Below are 22,858 nucleotides of genomic sequence, written 5' to 3'. Positions count from 1 at the left end.
ACTAAAACTTTCTCCATATCAGCAATAATGCTCTTTCACTTTCTAATCATTCATGTGTTCATTGGAATAGCACTTTAAAGTCACTTCAAGAATATATCCTTTGCATTCACAATTTGGTCAACTGGTGCAGGAGGCCTGGCTTTCCATGTGCCTTCCTCAATAAGCCTAGTAATCATTTCTAGCTTTTGATTTAAAGTGAGAGATGTGTGATACTTTCACTTGAACACTTAGAGGCCACTACAGAGTAACTGATTGCCCTGCCTTCAATATTATTGTGTCTCCAGGAATAAGGAGGCCCAAGGAGAGGGAGAGACAGGACAACAGCTGGTTGATGGGAGTAGCCAGATCACAGAACATTTATCGATTAAGTTCACTGTGTTATATGTGTGTGGTTCATGATACCCCCATTCAATTACAATAGTGTAATATTGGGGTTTAGGGGTTCAGGGTGCCCTTAGCTCCCCTGAGAGGACGTCTTTCCAGATTCTTGGTTTTCTGCCCTCTCAAGAATGACAGAGGGGACCACGGCGCAGTGCACAGTAAACGCCGGACTTAAAAGTGTTTGTAGAAAGTGATTTATTTAGAGAGAGAGAAAAAAAACGGAGAAGGAGAGAGAGAAACAGCTAACTCTCACACTGAGTTATAGAATCCAGAAAGATAGAATCCAGGAGAGGAAAGCAGCTTCCACTCTGAGTGGAAGGGAATAGAGAGAGATGGAGTTTAGGAGGGGAAGACAGGCTTTCACAAGAGAGTGTTTGAAGGGGACTTCAGAGGAAAAATTTAGGATAGAGAAGAACAGCTTCCACAAGCACGAGGGTGTTCGTGGACAGGAACCCAAACATGGAGTCCCAAGGGCTGTGGAAGAAGAGGACTTTTAACCTGGGAGGAACCCCCACTTTCTTTAAGACCCCTGGCTAATGAAAGGAGTTTTTTAGAACTTTTGCTGGAGCGATTGACTTTTAGTTTTTTTCCTGTGCTCGTGAAATTTAAACATAAACCGTTAAATCTCCTGGATGGAGAGAGATGGGAGAAGGGCATGGCATAGCACTGGAAAATTTTTGCACTTAAAACTACGCCCCCTTATGGACCCTGGAAGAGAACACCTTCCCTTAATAGTATATCTAAGATTACTAATCACAGATCACTTAAAGGTCTAATAATGATGAAAGCTTTGAAATATTGCAAGAACTATCAAAATGTGACAGAGACACAAAGTGAGCACATGCTATTGGAAAAATGGCACTGAGACTTGCTTGATGTTGGGTTGTCACAAACCTTTAATTTGTAAAAAAACACACTATCTGCAAAACACTATAAAGTGAAGCACAATAAAATATTGTACCTGTATTTGGTCTTTGTCCCAGTTTTCTGGCACACAACTCCTAAAATTTTTGGCATCTCTGAAGTGATGTGTCCTTTTTATGCTAGGGACTAACCCTAGGTAGCTTCTGAATGGGGATTGGTCACAGGAAAGACCAAGGCATGATTAAACTGTTTAGACTTTCCAACCTCCTGGAAGGGAAAGGGGTTGAAGGTTAAGCCAATCACTAGCAGCCAGTGATTTAATCAGTCACCTACATAATGAAGTTTCCATGAAAACCCAAAAGGGTTGGGTTTGGAGAGCTTCCGGATAGTTGAACATGTGGAAGTTGCTAGAGGGTGGTATATCTGGAGAGGGCATAGAAGCTCCATGGCGCTTCTTATATGCTTTGCCCTATGTATTTCTTCATTTTCCTTTGTTACAACCTTGATAATAAACAGTAAATGTAAGTAAGTTTCCCTGAATTCTGTGAGACATTCTAATTAAATTAATTGAACCTAAGAAAGGGGCTCATGGGAGCCCCTTGATTTATAGATGGGTTAGTCAGACCAACTGGTAAAACCACCCAGGGCTTACAATTGGTATTGGAAGTGGAGGACAGTCTTCTGGAATTGATCCCTCAACATATGGGACCTGATGCTATCTCCAAGTAGATAGTAACATCAGAACTAAATTGAATTAGAGGACACCCAGATGGTGTCCTGTGCAGAATTGATTGCTTGCTTAGTGTGTAGAAAACCCCTGCATACACATTTGGTCACAGAAGTATTCTGTGTTGTGAGAGTATAGTAGGAGAAACTGAGTTTGTTTTTTCCTGTATCCTCTGACCAGGGATAGAGATCTCTATACCCAGACTACAGTGAATACACCTGTCCTCTTTTAATCTTTTCTTAAAGGTCACTTTAGATGCATGCAGTAAACTTACAAGTTATTAGATGGATTACAGATATACACTTAATATCCCAATTGGATAAGGAGATGATTTGCTTTTCCTCATTTTGTTAGATATTCTGATTTTTTGATAGTTGTTACAAGGCTGTGAAATCTAAATGTTGTAAGAAGCATGCATGCAGTCCTTCATTACTGTGTGTGATTTCTTTAAAGCATTGGTTTCGACTTTTGGCAGGTGGGAGTGAGGCTGGCTGCATGGTGTATCTAATTTTTGTGATGAAAATTATGCAAAGTCCCTTCTTTCTGTACCTTCAGATCCCAATAGTAATTACATTTTTAAACTGAGAACTTCAACAGTTTAATTCAATAAACATTTATTGAGTATTTACTACCTACCTGGCACTTTATTAATGCTCAGTGATATAAAAATAAGTCGACAGATCTGCCCTGAATAAATTTTTATAGTCCATAACTATTGTAATTTTTTTTTTTGAGACAGAGTCTCTCTCTGTTGCCCAGGATGCAGTGCAGTGATGCGATCTCGGCTCACTGCAACCTCTGCCTCCCTGGATCAAGCAATTCTCCTGCCTCAGCCTCCTGAATAGCTGGGACTACAGGTACACGCCACCAGGCCCAGCTAATTTTTGTAATTTTATTAGAGATGGGTTTTCACCATATTGGTCAGGCTGGTCTCAAACTCCTGACCTCAGGTGATCCACCCACCTCAGCCTCCCAGAGTCCTGGGATTATAGGTGTGAGCCACCGCACCCGGCCTAACCATTGTAATTTTTAAAGAATACACTTGTAATTATCAATGAAGCCTAGGCTAAAAAGCGTTCCCTCCGTGCTGTCTGCTAATGCAGCTACCAAATCTTTTAGGTGACTGAATGAATTTCTGTTCACTCCGTTCATGTGCATAGAGAGATTTCTTTTAGGGCACCCAATGTGTTTTCATTTACATTATAAGAATTATGTTTTCTATATGTTTCTACAAATTTTTTCTTCATCATTAGTAACCCAAGTCATTCTTTCTGGAAGTATTATGCTAACCAGTGTTTTTTTAATTTTAGTTTTCTCGTAAGATTCACATTGAAACTATGTGTGAAGTAAAGAAAATCTATTCTCAGGATGAGTTTAGAATTTTGAAGAAAAAGTCTTTCACTTTTCCAGGAGACCATAAGTCAGTTACAACTGATACAGGCAAGTAATGAAATAAGAAAAAAACATATATAACCACTTAATTAAAAGCAAAGCAATTTAATCTTGCTGTTATGTTATAAATAACTTCAGATTTCCATATAAAATTTAAACATGAAAAGTAAAAATAAAACCATAATTTAATAGCATTAAGTCACTTATTTTCACTATCTGTTGTTTCAAGTAAATTAAATTGTATAGGGCATTACATCTTACATAGAGCTCCTAGTGTTCTGAACAACAATGAGAATAGATTATACATCAAAATGAAACAAAAACCTAAAGCTCCTAAAGGTGATGTGATTTCACCCAAATCAAGCAGATTGAAAATGTATATTTTTGGGACTAAGATGCAGCTCTTCTAATTCCAATTCCACAACTCCTCTGAGAAGTATCATAATTTGAAGAAATACACTCAGCTAACTAGCATATGAAATATTCTACTGAACCAAATTCTTTGAATTTTTTCCATAGGAAAGGGGAGTTTGAGTATGAATAGTGAGGGAAAACACCTAGTTGAACTAAACACTAAGTAGAGTATAAAGTATTACTAAGGACTTTTAGAGATAATTTAGAAACAATTTAAATTTACTTTGTCAAAATTTATGTGTCCAAATTTGAAGGAAAGGCATTTAAAATGCCATGGTTTTAAAATTATACCCAAAGGAGATGATGCTAATTGCATTAAAATTGCTTTAGCAAATAGGCCTCATAAAAAACTGAGGAGTGTGTTACAAAGTCATCTCTTGCCTTCCTTTTTCTGTCTTTCTTTGTTTCTAGTCATTGTAGTCAAATACACTGCTGTGGTGGTGGTTCTATTTAAAAATAGTCTTTTTTTCTTTTTTTTCTTTAAGAGATATGGCCTGTGTATGTGGAATTGACCAATGAAAAGATATATGGCTGCGATTTCATTGTCAGTGCTACGGGAGTTACACCAAATGTAGAACCTTTTCTCCATGGTAACAGTGTAAGGTGAAATTTTTGTCCAGCTATGAATATTTTTGAAGTATTTTTGTGAAGATCTCTTGTTCTCAAACATTAATATTATTTTAGTATACAACTGTAACTTCACATGGTTGAAAACAATTTGGTTATAACATTGTCTTGATTTACAGTATTTTTTACTGTTTAAAATCCTTACATAGTTACATCCTGGTATAAGTGTCATAGTAATGGTTCATAATTTACAACTTATTTATCTAAATGTTGGTAAGAGACTGACACCTCTCGTGACTTCTCAAAAGTGATTCTTTTAGAGAACCATCTTGTGTTTTTCGCTTTTCAGCACTTGACGCTTACAAAAAAAAGAATGTTCTTTTGATTATGGGTAGAGTAGTCAAATGGTTATTGGATACTTGTCATGTTGAAACTCTACGAATTTTGTGAGTCAATCTTAGTTGGAATTTGATCCATGGAAATTCAGCTTAGGTGTCTAAACTTTGTGGCTATTTTTCATTTTCTCATTAAAGATGAGCATGCTGAAGTGTAAAAATTTAATTTGTTCTTTTACTTTAGAATGAAAAAATCACGTTTCATTTTTCTTAACACTTAAGTTTATGAGGAACACTGTTTAGTTTGATCTAGGAGAAGACGGTGGCCTGAAAGTGGATGATCATATGCACACATCCCTTCCTGATGTCTATGCTGCTGGTGACATCTGTACTACATCCTGGCAGCTGAGCCCAGTCTGGCAGCAGGTAAGCTAGCATATGTGACCATATGTTTTTATCAGAGATTCTGCCTGAAAATAAAGCGGTTGTTACTAATATATCCAACTTCCGGTTTTCCAACATTTCTGCTTAAGTAGGAAGCTAGCACAGAGTTGTTATATATATTTAAAAAAAAAAAAAAAAAAAAAAAAAACTAAAATTTTCCCTGTTTGGTAAGTTATTATTATAATGGTATCTTGGTAATTCTGTACCATCCAGTCAGGTAGCCACAGTATGTCACATGATCACTTGAAATGTGGTTAATGTGACCAAGGAACTGAATTTTTATTTTTACTTACTTTTTATTAGCTTTAAATAGCTATATGTGTCTAGTGTCCAATACCATGTTGGACAGCACAACTTTAGATTAAAAAAACAAAACTACTAAGATTGTAAATTATATAGATAAAGCATTCTATTCCTGCACGATCCTATTCTGTCCCTGTGGTAATTATTACTAAAAAATGTTCCTGGCTGAGTGCAGTGGTTCACACCTGTAATCCTAGCACTTTGGGAGGACAAGGCAGGTGGATCACCTGAGGTCAGGAATTCAAGACCAGCCTGACCAACATGATGAAACCACATCTCTACTAAAAATACAAAAAATCAGCTGGGTGTGGTGGTACGCGCCTATAATCCCAGCTACTCAGGTGGCTGGGGCAGAATTGCTTGAACCTGGGAGGTGGAGGTTGCAGTGAGCCAAGATCGTGCCACTGCACTCCAGCCTGAGCAACAAGAGCAAAACTCTGTCTCAAAAAAAAAAAAAAAAAATTCCTATAGTAAACACCTTTCCTGAGCCTGAACAAGTCCCAACTGGCTCTAGACTTTTCCCTATCATCATAGCTTTACCTACCTTCTTCTAATGGTGTAACAAAAATACCAGAGGAAGATAAAGACAGTGACCAGAAGTGTGAGGAGGGGCAGAGACCTAGAGACCTAGGTAGATGTTTGAGATCAAGGAACCCATCAAAATTTATCTTTGTTAAAGACCAGCTCCACAGTTAGGGACATTATTCATTCAGATTAACTATGCAGTATGTAGTAGTAGAAGAGCTATAAGTATTTCAAAAGGCAGCACCATCATTTTGTGTTCTTACAGACAGTAGAGACATCAATAATAAGAGAGTGGTTCCACCCTTGCTGTTTCTAACCTGCCTCATTCTGTGTCATTTCTGTGGCAAGAGTATCAAAAATTTTTAAGAGCTGGAGTTTGTGTGTGTGTTTTTTTTAACATTTTTAATTCTCTAGGGTAATTATATTTTAATGTGTTACAATCTGAAAGAGAGAAAAAAAATCCGAAAATAAAAAGGCGTCCCTTGTTTTGAGTGCACCTTATAGACCCCATTTCTTAGCTTACACAAGCAATAAGGATACTAATTAGTTTATGCAGTCCAAGATGCAAACTTTCAGGCCACTCCTATTAGCTGTTCTCTAGTTGTTACTATGCAGTTTATTTTGATCCCTTGCCATAAACTGCCTTTCACTTCATCAAATCTATAATACCTTGTTTACAGAGAGGAGATTGAAAAAAAAAAAACTACATCACTTCTGCTAGAAATGCTTAAAGCTTATGTCCATGATTATGATATTATTCCAGCAAACAAAAGACAGCATTAGGTACATATGCACATACAGAGAGGCAGAAGGAAACCAACTGCTTATTATAGGCTAACCTATTTAATTTTCTCAATAGTTACAGAGTAGGTAGTATTATGTTTATGTTTCAGGTAAATGAACTGAGGCTCAGAAAAGTTATACATGCAGATAAGTTGATATTCAAACCCACTGTGACTCCCAAGGTCAGTGTTCTTTTATACCAGGGAGTCTCAAAACTTTGTAGAAATTAAATAAAAATACAATAGAGGATAAATTAATCCTGTCATACAAAAGAATTTAAATGACTTCCCAGAATCAGTTGCTGAAATATATATGTTGTCTTGGGGTGAGGCACCAACAATCTGACCACTGAGGTTAACAGCATGGCAGACCTTAATGTGTGTATAAGAATGAAGGTTGCTGAAAAATAGAACAAGTTCTTCAGTGATAATTTGACCTCTCTATTAATGGTGATGACAAACTTTGAAAAAGGGACTGGTTAATTAAACATTTTTTCTCACCTGGTATAGCTTAATATAGTTTCATAGTATTTAATAGAAATGCTACTAAAACTGGTATGATTTGGTAGCATCTTTTAAATTTAGTGGCAGTAATTTAGATATAATACCAAAAATTAGTCTGATTAGTTGTCCATTGGTGACGGCTTCTGTGGCAAAGATGACAGACTGTCATTTAACTCCTTTAAGTGAATTTACAAGGTTAAGATAACATTTTTCAAATAATGATCATGAAAAAATGACATTGTAAAACATTTTTTCGTTATTTCAGATGAGGCTGTGGACCCAGGCTAGGCAGATGGGATGGTACGCAGCAAAGTGCATGGCTGCAGAGAGTTCAGGAGACTCTATAGACATGGATTTCAGCTTTGAACTGTTTGCTCACGTGACAAAATTTTTTAACTATAAGGTAAGATAGCATATTAATGCCTTTGCTGCTTGTTAGTCTTATGACTATGATAGATCATCTAATTATCTCACTTAAATAAAAACATACTTGATTTTAATCATTTTACCAAAAAATGGCATTTTTCATTTCTTACAAACCAATACCTGGTATTGTTGCTAGTCTCAATCCCTCATCATCTGATAATTATCTACCTTACCACTATGCTATTTTAGTTAAGAGGGAAAAAAATTTATCTCCAGATTTGTTCGCTGTTGGTGCATTTTTAACTTTTACTTGCGATTCATCCTTTCTTTGTGAAGGGAACTAACAGCTATCGTACTCAAAAAAAAAAACCAAGTGCTTTCCTGTATGTGTTATCTTATTCAGTCCTCTTTACAGTATTCTGATGAAGGTCGTTTGGGTTTTTTTTGTCGTTGTTAGTTTTTTTTTCTCCCTAATTTACAAAGAAGGAGAAACATATTCATAAGTCTCAGGGAAATTAAGTAGTTCGTGAAAGATCTAATTCAGTTCCTTGCTAAATCTTTAAACCATGACTCCAGGGTAATGTAGTCTACCTCCTACATATTTATATATTCACTGTATAGTTTTCATGTTCCTACAGATTGGTAGTATCACCTCGCTATTCACTAGATATTTTTTGTGTTAAAAATATTAAACATTAATATTTGACTATATTCATAAGAATTTTTTAATGTCAGTGTAGATTGTGTGGTAATGCCATCGGTAGAATTAATGCATGCTATTCAAACATTTTATTTGGGACTCTCCCTAATAACATTTTTAGTTACAAAATTTTGTGGCATAATTTTTCTGTTGACTATTCTAACATGGCACAAAATACCCATTACATTTTCTTTTTGATACTCATGACAATAACCTTTTTATCCTTAAATATAGGTTGTACTGCTGGGAAAATACAACGCACAGGGCTTAGGTTCAGATCATGAATTAATGCTGAGATGTACCAAAGGGCAAGAATACATCAAAGTCGTCATGCAAAATGGACGAATGATGGGAGCTGTCTTAATCGGTGAAACTGATTTAGAAGAAACATTTGAAAACCTAATTTTAAACCAAATGAATCTTTCATCATATGGAGAAGATCTGCTAGATCCAAATATTGATATAGAAGATTATTTTGACTGAAAATAGAATTTCTTCAAGAATTGTATAATGTTCCAAATGACACCAAAAAAATCACAAGTCAATAAAATGAATGACTGCACTGAGTTAATGATGACCACACTGAAAATTACAGAAGTGATAATGATAAATTATAAGTGAAAGTTCAAATAATTTATTTATAGATATATCTTTCCAATACAATACTGACTGCTTAGAAAAAAAGTCTTAAGTTGTTTATTTCTGTGTTTTAAACATAAATACGTTTACTTGTGATTTAGCTTTGGAGCAAATTTAGCTAAGTTATCATCTATCTACTTAGCCAAAATGTATACTAGTAGACGAGAACCATTCTTTGTGAAATGTCAAAATATGGCTATGGTTTCTTGAACTTTAAAATAGGTTTTATTTTACTTAAATTGAGATATAGCAATATCTCATTTGCTAATATTTTATATTGATGACTTACTCCTTTTTTGTTTGAATTGTACTTCTGGTTTTATAACCTGAAATCATCTGCATCAGGCTTGTCCAACTCATAGCCCACAGGCCTAATATAGCCCAGGACAGCTTTGAATGCAGCCCAACACAAATTTATAAACTTTCTTAAAACATGAGATTTTCTTGAAACTTTTTTTTTAAGCGCATCAGCTGTCATTAGTGTTAGCAATATTTTATGTGCAGCCCAAGACAATTCTTCTTCCAGTATGGCCCAGGGAAGCCAAAAGATTGGACATCCCTAATCTACATATTCAACTTAAAAGCATCATTCACATTTAATGAGCCTCTGTCAGTATAATACTGCTTTCAAAAAGATAGTTATATAAAAAGAAAAAATACAGCTAATATATAAAGGCATAAAAAAATATATGAACTTATTCTCAAATATTTTGCTTTTAAAGGGTTTTACATAAAATTTTCCCTTGTTTTATACTGGAAAATTATATAATTCATGATCTCTAATTTTCAAAAGTTCTCAAAAGTTTAAATCTTCAGAGATAAGCTCTGAAAATATAGATCCATATCTATAAAATATCAATGAAATGGTTTTTAAAATTAAGCTTTTGTCTAACTACAAAAATAATGGTGTATACATGCATAAACATCTTTAATTAGAAAATCTGGTAACATTCACTTCAGGCATCATCAATTTTTCTTTTCTTAGCTCCTGTATTCTTAGAGCCAGATTGCTGAAGCATGTTTGCAGGCTTCTTCTGGAAGTTACCTGAATTTTTTTCCTCCATCTTTTTATCACCTTGTTCAGATTGACAAGTTTGAGATGATTCAACCTACAAAAAAAATAACAAAGCAAGCACTTTGGTAAAATAAAAATTCAGCTATTCAGTTTCTCATGAGATTAAAAATTTCAAAATATTCTTTATCAGTTGATTTTTTAAGTATCAAGGGGTCTAGTTTTTTTACCTATAAATTTCCATTCGAATATGAGCTCTATTTTGAATAAAAGGGGCTACATTGTGAGAGAAGTTCTAAAGACCTCAAATATCCTTAGACACAATGGCACCTGACATGCTTTAGCAGACTTGATAGTATTTGGTTTATAACAGTGGTTTTTAACCAATGGAAGAGCAGAAACAGACTTCTCAACTATTAGTAATCACAACCAATACCATAAGAGCAGGGTGCATAACAAAATTAGATACTAAAATGGAGTCCTCACATTCCAAGAGATGGGAAATGCCTAGTTTTCTCTCTTCCATACCCAGAAATCTAATCAGAAAACTGACTTTCCCTATGTTCAACTGGACCTAGGGGGATATGCCAGAAAAGCATCCCATAGGCTTCAATATATTTTTTAAAATATATAAAACTGAAAATTAATAGCCAGTTACCCTGAAAGAGTTCTGTGTGGACTTCATCACTTGCATAGTAATAGCATGTGCCTCATTGTTCAGAAGATTAGCTTTAGGTCCTATTTTCAAATATGAAATGGTAGCATAAGCTGTAAAACTGTAGTCTTCTCTGCAGAAAATAAAGGCCAACAATAAGAAAGCTTTTGAAGGAATCACAGAAAACAAATTTATAAAAGAAATAACTATATGTGCAATAATTTTTTAGTAACACATTGACTTGAAATAATAAAACTTACAAGAATGCAAATATAACCTGTATAGAAAATATTTTAGTTTTGTTCTTTTTTGATTTATAGTGATTAAGGTTTGAGTTTTTCAGGTAAATTCTTTTCTATAGCATTTAAAAGTTCACACAAAATAACTGCAAAAGCATTTATTCTGTTCCAGTTAAAAAAGGAGCAGCCATAAAGACAACATGAAAGGTAATAAATGGGTTTATACATACTTAAGATACTGCTGTATTAGGAAGTGTGCAATAATTTTCTCCAGGTCTTCACGAGGAAGTATGGGAGCCACAACACCTGCTACTCTCAATTTTGCTGCACCCTTTCCCATCCAAGAATCAATCAGTTTCAGTGGAGTGAGTTTTTCATTCAGTTCCTCTGCCTGCTTCAGGATCTTGATTAGATCTCTGCAGTACTCTGTTACATTCTTTCTTTCAAATGCTATAATAAAACAAATGGTAAGAGGTAATTGGGATTTAGAAATGAGGGCAAGCATAGGCTATCTTAATTAGTTAAACTGGTTTAAAGCTAGTTATCAATGTGAGGCACCCTAAACATTGATTTTTAAATGTATTGTGAATTAAGACTAGGCTATTCCTCAAGTCTCTGTCACTAGACCAAGTTATGGTCTCTGTAAACATTGAGGGGTTTACAGTGATACTGAAAAAAAAAAAAAGCGGTTATCAGAAGCCCTGCCATATACTCTAGAAATCAGAAAGTGTCTGCCAGATGTAATTATTAAGTTACTAAGACGTGTGCTTTATAGGAGAGCCTGTCTATTCCAGTATAGGCTCCTGTGCACTCTGATTTAGCAACAAGAATGTCTTTAACGGATATCCCCAATTGTTAAGAGACCAGTACTCCGATTTATATCTTACACTCTTGTTAGTTTATAAGATAGTCTAATAAACTCATAAATTTCTCTGTCTGCAAAGTTAAAAATGTAGTGGCCTCCACCTACCAAGGCATCAGAACTCTGTAAGGTCTTATATGAGGGGCTAGTCCAGCTCTTCAAATACAACACACAGATGAATAAAAGTTAAAATACAGTGCTGAAATGATGCAGGCAAATCCCAAAACTGGGACTCAGCCCAGGAGGGTTCCCAGTTTCATGCAAGAAAGAATTTGAGAGCAAGCCATCAGAGTAAAGTGAAAGCAAAGCAAGTTTATTAGCAATAAAATACAGGAAATGACAGCTCCATAGCACAGGGCTACCCCAAAGGCAGAGTGGCACTGTCGATTGCTTGCTAGCTATGTTTATAGATGCACCTTAGTTATACGCTAAATAAGAGGCAGATTATTCATGAATCTTCTAGAAAAGGGGTAGGGAGTTCCAAGAACCATGTAAGGTAACTTTCAGGCATTGTCATGGCATTTGTAAACTGTCATGGTGCCTGTGGAGTGTCTTACAGCATGCAAATGCATTATATTTTCTAGTTCTAACTGCTTTGGGCCAATTTCTTTGCTACGTCTTGTTTTGACCAGATCCTGTTTTGATCAGCAGGGTTGTGACCTATGCTCAGAAAACAAGTCCTGCTGATCTCCTACCTTTAAAAGAATTTTAAGTAAATCTCTTATGACTAGCCATTAACTGGATCAAAAATGATTCACTATAATCTCTATTTTGCACTACATTTTCTTCCGAATTAGTGACTATAAAGTATTAGAGATTATCACATGGTTAGCCTTTTCTTATAGAATAGCATTTCTATTCGGAAGAATTCAAACATTTTCCTTCATTTCTTAAAAGTTTCACATCCTTAGTATAGCAATATAAAATGTGTGCATACACATATGACTTTTCCTTTTATTCACCTTTGTTTCAAAACTTTATGTTGATATGTTTAATTCTGGAAAATCTGATACACACTTTAATCTTTTAAATCCATTGGGAAGTCTAATATTTCTCTCATGTCCTAGCTCTGTATACAGTTTTGTGCCATATCATGTTTTGGTCAGTGATGGACCATGTACATGACAGTGGTGCCAAGAGATTATAATACCATATTTTTACTGTACTTATTCTATGTTTAGATACACAAATACTTAGCATTGTGTTACAGTTCCCCGATAGCAGTGCAGTAGCACATGGTACAGACTGGTAGCCTAGGATCAATAGGCTATACTATATAACCCAGGAGACTATACCATTAGGTTTATGTAAGTACACTTCGATGTCTGCACAAAGACAAAATCACCTAAGGATGCATTTCCCCGTCACTAGGTAGTATATGACTATATTAGCCAACAAAGGTATACAAAACAAACTCACCAACGTCTTTACAGCAATTATCACACATTTTGTTACATGCTTCTGAGTTCCATACTTCATCAAAATGTTGAGCCATCAACACACGACGACATCTGCAAACACATTTAAAGATACAAATTACTAAAGGATATAATAAGGTTTTAAGAATCTCTATTTCAGATTACACAATTATATATAGTATTAGCTTCTTATACCTGCCATAATATTACCATAAACTTAGTGGCTTAAACACAATTCATTCTTACATTTCTGTAGTTTAGAAGTGTACTGTGGGTTTCACTGGATCAAAATCAAGGTGTCAAGTTCTTTTTACATCACATTCATCTGACCACTTCTGCCTCTTCCAAATTTAAGGACCCTTGTGATTACATTAGGCTCACTCTGATAATCCGAAATGATCTCCCTACTTTAAGATCAGCTAATGAAGAGCCTTAATTCCATGTGCAACTCCAAATTCTTTTTGCCATGTGAGGTAATATACAGCTTAGGAATTAGGACATGAACATCTTTGTGTTCATGTCCTAATTACATCAATGTATTTAGTAAGAACTTAAAAGTGATGAAATGATGTGATATACTTTCATATGTGCCCCCACATATGATTTTTCCCTGTATATTCTTGATAAACACTGTTTAAGAAATTGTCTGAGTTCCACTTTTAAATTCAAAGTTTTACAACTATTAGGAGAATATTCGTGACAGCAAAATAGTTTCTTATATTTTAAAGTAGAAATATTTGAATTGAAACCTTAAAATACGCTTCATGAGAATACACTGGGCTTTTAAAGACATTTTCATTTTCTCATTTCTTTTAACTAGATTATTGTAGCATCTATTGGAAAGAAACAACATTTCCATCACTGGCTGCTGTTTACCACCTCAACATTTCTGAGTACTTCTTGTGACAGGCAATAAGAGCACAAAGATAACTATGACAAAAAGCTTTCAGGAAGCTATGTAGTCTAAAGCCACCCTAAGTAGATTTAAACTTACTTCTTAAGGAGAAATTTGGTATTTCATTAACACATGAGCTGGAAGAATGGCACATTACTGAGCTGGATTCTCAAAATTCCTATCTTAACTATAGACCTTTTCAAAATTATTAAAGCATGGAACTATATACCAGTGCCACAGAAAAAAAACGCTTCAACTTGCTATCCATATGCCTCAAAAACCTTCAATTAAAAAAGTAGTTTTGGAGAATTAGCTCTCAAATTTAGGACATCTTTCCTTGAATTAAGGCAGATAATATAGATGATGTACTGGTTCCTACCCGCCAACATCTGCTTTTATGGACCTGCACTTTGGTGTTTCACCAATGTATTTAGTAAGAACTAAAAAATGATGAAATGATGTCATACACTTTCATATTTGCTTTAACTGAGAGAAGTTATAAAAAGGTATGTGGCTTACTTGCTTATGTTTTGACAGTATGACACCATCTCATAAAGCTTCTGTTGTCCCACATTTTCCATCACCACCATTGAACTTATTCTGAATATATCACCAAAGCCATAGTACAAAATGCAGTCTGCTTTCATGTCATCTCGACCTGTGGTGTCAGAAACCTTGAGATTGTGGAATTACTTTGAAAAATTCAAAATACACAAAAATGATATATGTAAAATTAGCAAGGCAATGTTTTATACCACATCTGGAAATTTTAGAGATGTAGAAGTTAATTTGTAATGGGTACCCTCAAATTAAAAAAAAAAAAGAACTCTAAAGAGACATCAATAATCAGCTTTACTAAGTTAAAATATGTGTCGATAATCCAGTTAAGCTATAGATGTGAAACCAGTAATTAAAAATTCAGGAGGCAAAGATAAACATCAAATTAACACACATAAGAAGAAACAATTCAGATAACAACAGAACATAAGTAAAAGTTTCTCCATATGCAAGTAAGTGTAAAACTGCTAAAAATACGGTTCTAAAAATACTATCCAGTAAAGGTTAAATATACAGACTTATTAAACATTTGTAATATGCTTTTGGGAAAAGCTTTCTTAAAAAAAAGTACTTCTCGATTTGAGTCCTACATACCTGCACGTCCACTCTCTTGATAATAATTTTCCATGGATTTACTCATTGAATGATGGATAACAAACCTCACATCTGGCTTATCAATTCCCATACCAAATGCAACAGTTGCGACTACTACCTGAAATATTTTAACATTTTATCAGTTAATTAAATCAAGTTTAAAGACTTTAAAGGTAAATTAGGCTTCCATGGAAGATATATACCTAACCTGAATTTCATTGGCTGACCATTTTCTATGAACCTTGGTCTTATCTTCTGGTTCCATATTGGCATGGTAAGCACCCGCATGAATTCCCAGATTCTGTAAACTAACGGTAACTTGTTCAGAGTCTTTCTGAGAAAAACAGTATATGATCCCTGTAGTAAAATACGTACATTTGTTAGATATATATGGTATATTCCTGGAAGATAATTTTCAACACACACATTCGGGACATTGATTAATACAATGCACAGAAGGAAAAAAAGAATAATGAAAAATTTCAAGGACTTCTGCATATATCGATTTTGGTATAATTCCAGATTTGATCACCAGCATACTTTAAAGAAGAAATGAGCCCTGAGCCATCAGTTTTCCTTCCCATTATCTCTTTTCTCTCTTTAATGTTATCTCACAGTATTTCTCAAACTGATGTCTGTAAGATGCTAACAAATGTGCCATGAATGCAGTGCTCTTCAAATTAATTTTGGGCTCTTTTAGGTTAATTTGCATGCAAATTAATTTGAAGAACATTGCATTCAACAAAGTTAAATGGGTGTCTCTCTTTATTTTCAGGGATGGTCAGAGCTTCTGATACACCCTGTGATTTGCTGATACACCCTGTGAATGTCCAGCCAGAATAAATACCTGCAACTGTTCTCAAATTTATTTGACCCTAGAACTCCTTTTACCCAGGACACCCACTACTACCTACTGAAAACCTATAGAACAGTTTAAAAGGCTACTTTTACACAAATTCTTTGCTTTAGTAATACTTGTCTAGTCATTAAACCTAGAAAACCATGTATATATACTCACAACTCCATGTGTGCTTAATCTATTCAGTATATACACTACTGGATTTACTTATTGCTTTAATGAGTCCTTCACTATAAGGGAGTATATTTTCTATCCTTTTAGAACATCAGTTGCTTAATCCACTATTTTGAACACAGTGGGTACTTACTAAATATGTGCTGTTGATAATTAACATTAAGTCATCAGGTCTATTCTAAGGCAAGTGTAAATAAGCAAAAATAAATCAGGCAATTTTATGACTCATAATCTGTGGCATAAGCAAATGTCTCACCCAGTTTCTAAGATCATCAAGTGAATTAATTTTATCACACATTTTCAATTATCTTCTGCCATACAGTATTTTTTTGGTGTTATTCAGTTATCAGTGTAATTATCAGTATAATATTAAGTCACTTTTTGAAAGTTATCTCTGTTGCCAAAGTTGGTTTGTTTTTATATTACCTGATTGCCCTTTGTATCTCCCATTAATGAGCTTTACAATATCCTCAATAAAATCTTCAGTGTTTGGGGGCTTCTGCCGAACCTGAAAAAAACTTAACTTACTAAAAAGTAAATGAATGAGCACCATCCAAGAGGCTGTCTACTTACAACTTTCAAGATGCGGTTCTTTCATGAGCATAGTGTTTTTCTATTACTCTCTCACCTACTCATATGACTCAACCCATCTGACTCATCTGTTCTACCTCCCAGACTCTCTTCTTGATCTTTATTTTTTTAAGTTACCAGAGAAGAGCAAGTGCATGAGCAGTGAATAACTTGTAAAGATGAAGACTTTTATTTTATGATGCCACTTTTATAAAAACAAACCATAACATAAATAACTCTTTAATGAAAACTCCAAAAAATATTCAATCTATTCTTAAACGGGTTTAAAAAGAAAGGAAAGACAGCTCTTACGTTATTTTTATTTTCAAGTTTACCAAATAAAATCTAAATAGAATTGGCAAATCTTTAATGGCATATTAATACTTCTATTACTTAGAAATTAATTTGAACAGAGATGTTATTAGGTTATCACTCTATCCTTTCTTCCCATCTTTACACAAGAAGAGAGGAGACAGAAATGTAATAAAGATATGTGACTTACTCATGTATTTTATAAAAAGTATCACCCAGGAAGAGTGTCTTCCATTTAACCTAACAAAGGATTATGTAGCAAAATATATAGGAATGAAGCCTAATTACAGAATCTGCTTATGATTACCTCCTAATGTTAAAAATTTTTGTAAGTACTTAACTGTTGCTCATGTAAACAAGCATAATATAAAGGTAGAACCTTTCTGCTATAATTCTTCAAGAAAGTAATGAATCGACATAAAAGTTACATACCTCATAATACAGATTTGGCCGATTAAAAGAAGCTGTAAATGTAAAACACTTTTCAACACACAAAATTTTCTGAGCATCCGTCAAAACGTGGTTTGTTGCAGTTGCAGTCAGCCCAATTAGTGATGCATTAGGGAACTGCCGCTTTAAGATGCCTAGTGCCTTATAATCTGAAAAAACAAAGTGGCCCTTATCCCTTAAGAATTAGAGTAAATTACATGTTTTAACATTATGCAGATAATCAATGACTACTATGATTTTATTTCCACAGCTATCTGTAGCAGGAAATCTGCAGTTCTGTGTTAGCCTCTTTGATAGGCATGCTTTATTACACTTTATTTCAGACATTATTCTTGGTCACAGGTAGAAAGGAGATGTTAAAGAGAGGGATCACTCAATAGTCCATCAAGCTATGCATTGACCTACTCCTGCTGAACAGTGGACTCAAGAGACAGCGGGTATAGCTAATGTTTGCATTTATTACAACAAAAGATAAAGGAGGCCATCAGACAAACCCTGCTAATACCTAGTGTCTTAGACCAAAAAACGCTTGCTAAGGGCAGCACTGCTTTGTATATAACCTATTTCTCAGAAACCATTCTAGGCTCGAACTTGTTATATACATCTAAATCACTAGATAAATTGTTCTGAATCTCCCTTAAGTACTTAAACTATTTGGAGGAAAGTGAAAAAGAAATGTGGTAGAAATTGCTTACATGCTAAGTAGGGGACTACTATGAAAACACAGAGGACAAAGCAGCCACCTGGGAACTAAAGATTTCAAGGAGATAATACTTGAGCTGTGTCTTAAGAGAACGAGCAAAGTTCACTCGGAAGAGACGAACATCACACAGAGAAAACAGCATATACGCTGCAAATACATTGGGATGAAATTAGTATGTTCAGATAACAGCAAGCAGTCCATTGGGGCTAATTCACAGAGTGTTGTGGTGGACGGATTCATTCTTCAATCCGTTAAGCTGGGAATTTCATTTCCCAGAATCTCTTCCCTATTCCAAGTTAGAGCTGACCCAAAAGAGGGATTGTGCAAGATTTGGTGGCAGAAGTGAACCAGCTAATATTACTCCTTCAAGGTCTTTATAAGCAGAGAGGACGATGGACAGATGCAGAAGTGCTCAGCCAGTTCTGGGTCATCCTAGTTCTCTTCCACTCCTCATTCAAATCTTCCTTCCAACTGCAGGCCTTGCAAATCAACAGCAGACCCACAGAGGCAATATCTACTCAGAGGAAGTAGCTTACCAGAGACCTTTCCATGAACTTCCCCTAAAGGGTCCCCTTTGCCACTGCACATGCCAGCAGCAGATTTCCCTACAGGCTCTGCCTCATCCTCCTGCACCAGCACTCAGGTATCAGTCATTACTTTAATCCTCCAACTCCCCTCTTCAGACCTTCACTTCCCTGGTTCCTCCCACAACTGTGCAAGGTCTGCTTCCTATAGTAAAACTGTTATCCCACAACATTCATCGTGACTCTGCTTCCTGGCCTGAACCCTGACTCAGACTGTTATGTAGAAGGCAGGTTTAAGTAAAACTATGAACAATTTGGCCAGTTGATTTTAAGCTAAGACTTTATCCTATAGGAAATGAAGAGTCATCATGTAATTTTATTTTATTTTTTTTTTGAGATGGAGTCTCACTCTGTTGCCAGGCTGGAGTGCAGTAGCGCAATCTTGGCTCACTGCAACCCCGCCTCCCGGGTTCAAGCAATTCTCATGCCTCAGCCTCCCAAGTAGCTGGGATTACAGGTGTGTGCCACCACACCCAGCTAATTTTTGTATTTTTAGAAGAGATGGGGTTTTGCCATATTGGCCAGGCTGGTCTCAAATGCCTGACGTCAGGTGATCTGCCGGCCTCGGCATCCCAAAGTGCTGGGATTACATGCATGAGCCACCGCACCCAGCCCATCAAATAATTTTTAAAGACCTATGTATCATAAATCATCTTTTGGTGACAGTACAAAATATAGACTGGAATAGACAAAACATTGAAGGAAAACCACTGAAATGATGGCAGTCACAGATGAGAAAACAAACAATGCAGAATATAAAATAAGGCATGACATTAAGGATAAATCACAAAGAGTAAAAAGACAGAACCTACAGGTCCTAGTGACTACTGGGATATGGAGGTGGCAAGGAGGAGGGAGAGATTTATCTCATGCTAGATTTATCTAGACAATAGACAAACATTTATCTGTTGATGAATGGATAAGTCTAGCATGAAATAAATGAAGACACTGAAGATAGTTAGATGAACAAGACAAAAATGCCATGCAAATGTGGCTATAGTTCAAGCAAAGAAACAAGACAATACAAAGAGTAAACCAATAAATATGCCATTAGAGAGTATAAATGCTCATAATGGTAGGCCCAGTATAGCTGTGGCTTAAGGAGTAAGAGAAGAAGAACAGGAAATCAGGTAGATAGATGGGAGCAAATCACATATTACCCTACAGGCCCCATTTAAAAACTCATGAGTTTTATTCTAAGTACACAGTAGCTACTGGGTAGTTTCAGGGAAGTAACATGACTTGATTTAAATTTAGAAAATATCACTGATTGCTCTGTGGAGAATGAACAAAAAGGGTAAGACTGGAATCAAAGACTACGTAGGAAGCTACTGCAGTAGACCAGTGGAAAGGAGCTTGACTATGTAAGACGCAGGTACATGAAGAGTAGGCAAACTTGAGATTCATTTTAGAGGTAGAGCTGACAACACTTAGTGGTGGACTGGATCTGCAAAGGGAGGGTAAATCAAGGATGGTGTGTCATCCATTATGTTTTTCCTCATATCTAGCTCTACCCTTCTATTCTCTGTTCTGGGATGCTGCGCCAAGGACTCTGCACATTACACATCAGCTTTGCCTGCTGGTCCTGGATGGAAGACTCCATGCCTATCTCCTCCCTAAATGCTTCCTGTAGGCTTGCTTGTGTCCTGTGACTGTCACCCCACAAGGCTTCTCATCCCTGCAGCAGCGCGGTCTTTCCTTAAGAGCAACTACATACAGTTGGCAGTTTTTTCAGCCTATGGAGAACCAGCTTTATCAAAGATGTACCCCACCTCTGCCTGTACCAAGAGACTCCAGCGCCAGGGAGCTCAGTTCCACAAGGCCTCTCCTTTAAGTTTCTAAGTCTTATTGGTTTCCATCTTTTCTTCCTGTTCTCCCAGCCTTACAGATGGTAGTTGCTTCTTCCAGTGTTTAACTCCATGATATCTTAGCTTCTTTTTTTACTTTTTCAGTTATCTACTTAGCTACTTTTTACCTAGTTCACAATTCTTTATAAAAAAAATTCTCTCTGTTCAAATAACTGTCTCCTGACTGGAACTTAAATGATAAAGATAACTGCTAAAATTTTGGCTTCAGCAAATGTGTGAGTAAGCAGATGATTTTCTAGACAGAGAAGACTGAAAGGGAAATTGCTTGGGAGTAGAAAGGAGAAGGGAGAAAGGAAAGGCGAAGAAAATTAAGTTTTTGGTTAGAAAGTCAAGTAAAATTATGGGGAAAATAATGGCTCCCAGTTGCAGAAGAGAAGAAAAAGAGCATTCTTTTGGGGGAATTTAATTCTGTTCATGCTAATTTAGACAGGCATTTCTGATAAGCAATTAAGAGTATAAATTTAAAGTTTAGAAGTTAGATAATTAGATATGGGAATAATGATTTACACTTTGGCAGCAGATCCACAGAGACAACAAAAGTCATGGTAATACACAAGCAATGGTAACAATCATAACTGATCACACAACTTAGGTTGAAAATAGGGCAAGAATCGCAAATTAGGTAACTTGTGGCCACCAGGTAACAACGAAGTGGTGCTATCTGGTTAAGATAGTGGGTCCTCAGAACCTAAAGTACCATATATATATATATATATATATATATATATATACACACACACATAATTATATATAGTTTGGTTTTATCCCCAAATGTCTTCTTTTATATATATTTTATCCCCAAAATCTTCTTTTATAAATATATCTTTTATATATCTTTTATAAATATAAAAGAAGATATTTTGGGGATAAAATCAAACTATGGTGCAAAAGAGAAGAGGAAATTAGTATCGAACGGGTGCTAACTTGGTAGGCAGTTATGCCCCCGCCCATACTATCTCATTTATTTTTCAAAATGTATAAAATAGGTATATATTATCGCCATATCACTACTGTTAAAACTAAAACTTTCAGAGTTTTACTTCAACAATTCTTCGAGGCTGTTTACGAGTACAGCTTGGGGTCCCATCCTAGTCATTTGCTTCCAAAGCCCATTTCTCGCCACTGAACTGGTCTGTCTCTCAGAAGTGATATGTACACCACTGAACAAGTTTAGTACAAAAATTATGGCTAATCCCCAAAACAAAACTTTCCTAGTTTTTCAAAATCGTGTAATTCAACTAGTTTCCTTTCTTTGCATATTTTCAATTGCATTTCATTTTAATAAGGATATGCCACTAAAAGTCATACTGAAACAACCTATTAAAAAAAGAGAGAGCTCCTTAGTGGGGTCCTTAGTTAAAAGGAGTATATATATCCTGTTTAAGGCATTTAAATCTATTTAAAATATACAAATAAATAAAAGCAATGCCCATAATAATTCTGCAGGTAGAGAATGCAGTCTTAGGGCTACAAGCTCACTATCCCTGGAGAAATGTAAGGGTAAAGACTGAGGTCAGAACCCTAGGGAACACTAATATTTAAAAAGAAAAGAAAAGAAGAAGAGCAAAGGAGGTGAGAATGGAAACGAAAACATTGAACAGCATTACTGTACAGTAGCCAAGGGAGTAGAATGTGGCAAGGTGAAAGGTGAACGTATAAAATGTTATTGAAGCTAGGTGAGAAGAGGAATGAAGATAGGCCACCTGATGAAGCCACTGGGGGTGGGTCACTGATGACCTGTTTCAGTAGTATGGTGGTGGCAGAAGCATGATTCAATGAGTTCAGAATGCCCATAAAGGTGTCCATTGGAGATGGTAAGCTGAGCAGTCTGATGGTGACAGAAAGAACAGAAAGAGGACAATAACATAAAAAGGTGCAAAAGTCAGAAGGGTGTTTATTTTCTGTTTTTAGGGAGAGGACAAAAGAGACTGAAGGTGAAGGAGTGAGGAACTTGGCAGTGCAAGATCTTAAAAAGGCAGGAAAGGACGACACTGGAGTGGTCATGGTTACCCTTATAAAGCAGTGGTCTTTTCTGCCTTAACAAAAGAAATTAAAAAAAAAAAAAAAGATTACTAATGTTTTAAAGTAAAAAGAGGAGCAGTTCAAACCTGATGGCATCTATTTCCTGTGGCGCATCTGCTAAGTACAAGTTATGGCCTGAA

General features: G+C 35.7%; 2 protein-coding genes across 4 annotated transcripts in view; one reads left to right on the top strand and one right to left on the bottom strand.

Annotated features, from left to right (window-relative positions):
• Window positions 1-10,899, top strand: part of PYROXD1 (pyridine nucleotide-disulphide oxidoreductase domain 1) — a 32,081-nt gene extending 21,182 nt beyond the window's left edge. The window contains exons 8-12 of one of the 2 annotated variants that reach the window (XM_032287717.1): window positions 3,283-3,412; window positions 4,264-4,376; window positions 4,984-5,106; window positions 7,504-7,641; window positions 8,539-10,899. In XM_032287717.1, coding sequence (XP_032143608.1) covers window positions 3,283-3,412; window positions 4,264-4,376; window positions 4,984-5,106; window positions 7,504-7,641; window positions 8,539-8,787 — 753 coding nt within the window. In that variant the 3' untranslated portion in view covers window positions 8,788-10,899. The remainder of the gene's footprint in view (window positions 1-3,282; window positions 3,413-4,263; window positions 4,377-4,983; window positions 5,107-7,503; window positions 7,642-8,538) is intronic. The other variant, XM_032287721.1, reaches the window with a different exon arrangement.
• Window positions 9,845-22,858, bottom strand: part of RECQL (RecQ like helicase) — a 33,143-nt gene continuing 20,129 nt past the window's right edge. Inside the window, exons 7-15 of one of the 2 annotated variants that reach the window (XM_032287699.1) lie at window positions 17,524-17,690; window positions 16,636-16,717; window positions 15,385-15,533; window positions 15,177-15,294; window positions 14,544-14,682; window positions 13,131-13,222; window positions 11,080-11,299; window positions 10,614-10,743; window positions 9,845-10,052 (exon numbers count right to left, since the gene is read on the bottom strand). In XM_032287699.1, coding sequence (XP_032143590.1) covers window positions 9,900-10,052; window positions 10,614-10,743; window positions 11,080-11,299; window positions 13,131-13,222; window positions 14,544-14,682; window positions 15,177-15,294; window positions 15,385-15,533; window positions 16,636-16,717; window positions 17,524-17,690 — 1,250 coding nt within the window. In that variant the 3' untranslated portion in view covers window positions 9,845-9,899. The remainder of the gene's footprint in view (window positions 10,053-10,613; window positions 10,744-11,079; window positions 11,300-13,130; window positions 13,223-14,543; window positions 14,683-15,176; window positions 15,295-15,384; window positions 15,534-16,635; window positions 16,718-17,523; window positions 17,691-22,858) is intronic. The other variant, XM_032287705.1, reaches the window with a different exon arrangement.

This window comes from Sapajus apella, unplaced genomic scaffold, assembly GCF_009761245.1.
Source record: "Sapajus apella isolate SASKATOON/1434 unplaced genomic scaffold, GSC_monkey_1.0 scaffold2, whole genome shotgun sequence".
NCBI classification, from domain to species: domain Eukaryota; kingdom Metazoa; phylum Chordata; class Mammalia; order Primates; family Cebidae; genus Sapajus; species Sapajus apella.
This window is presented reverse-complemented; position numbering and strand designations above follow the sequence as displayed.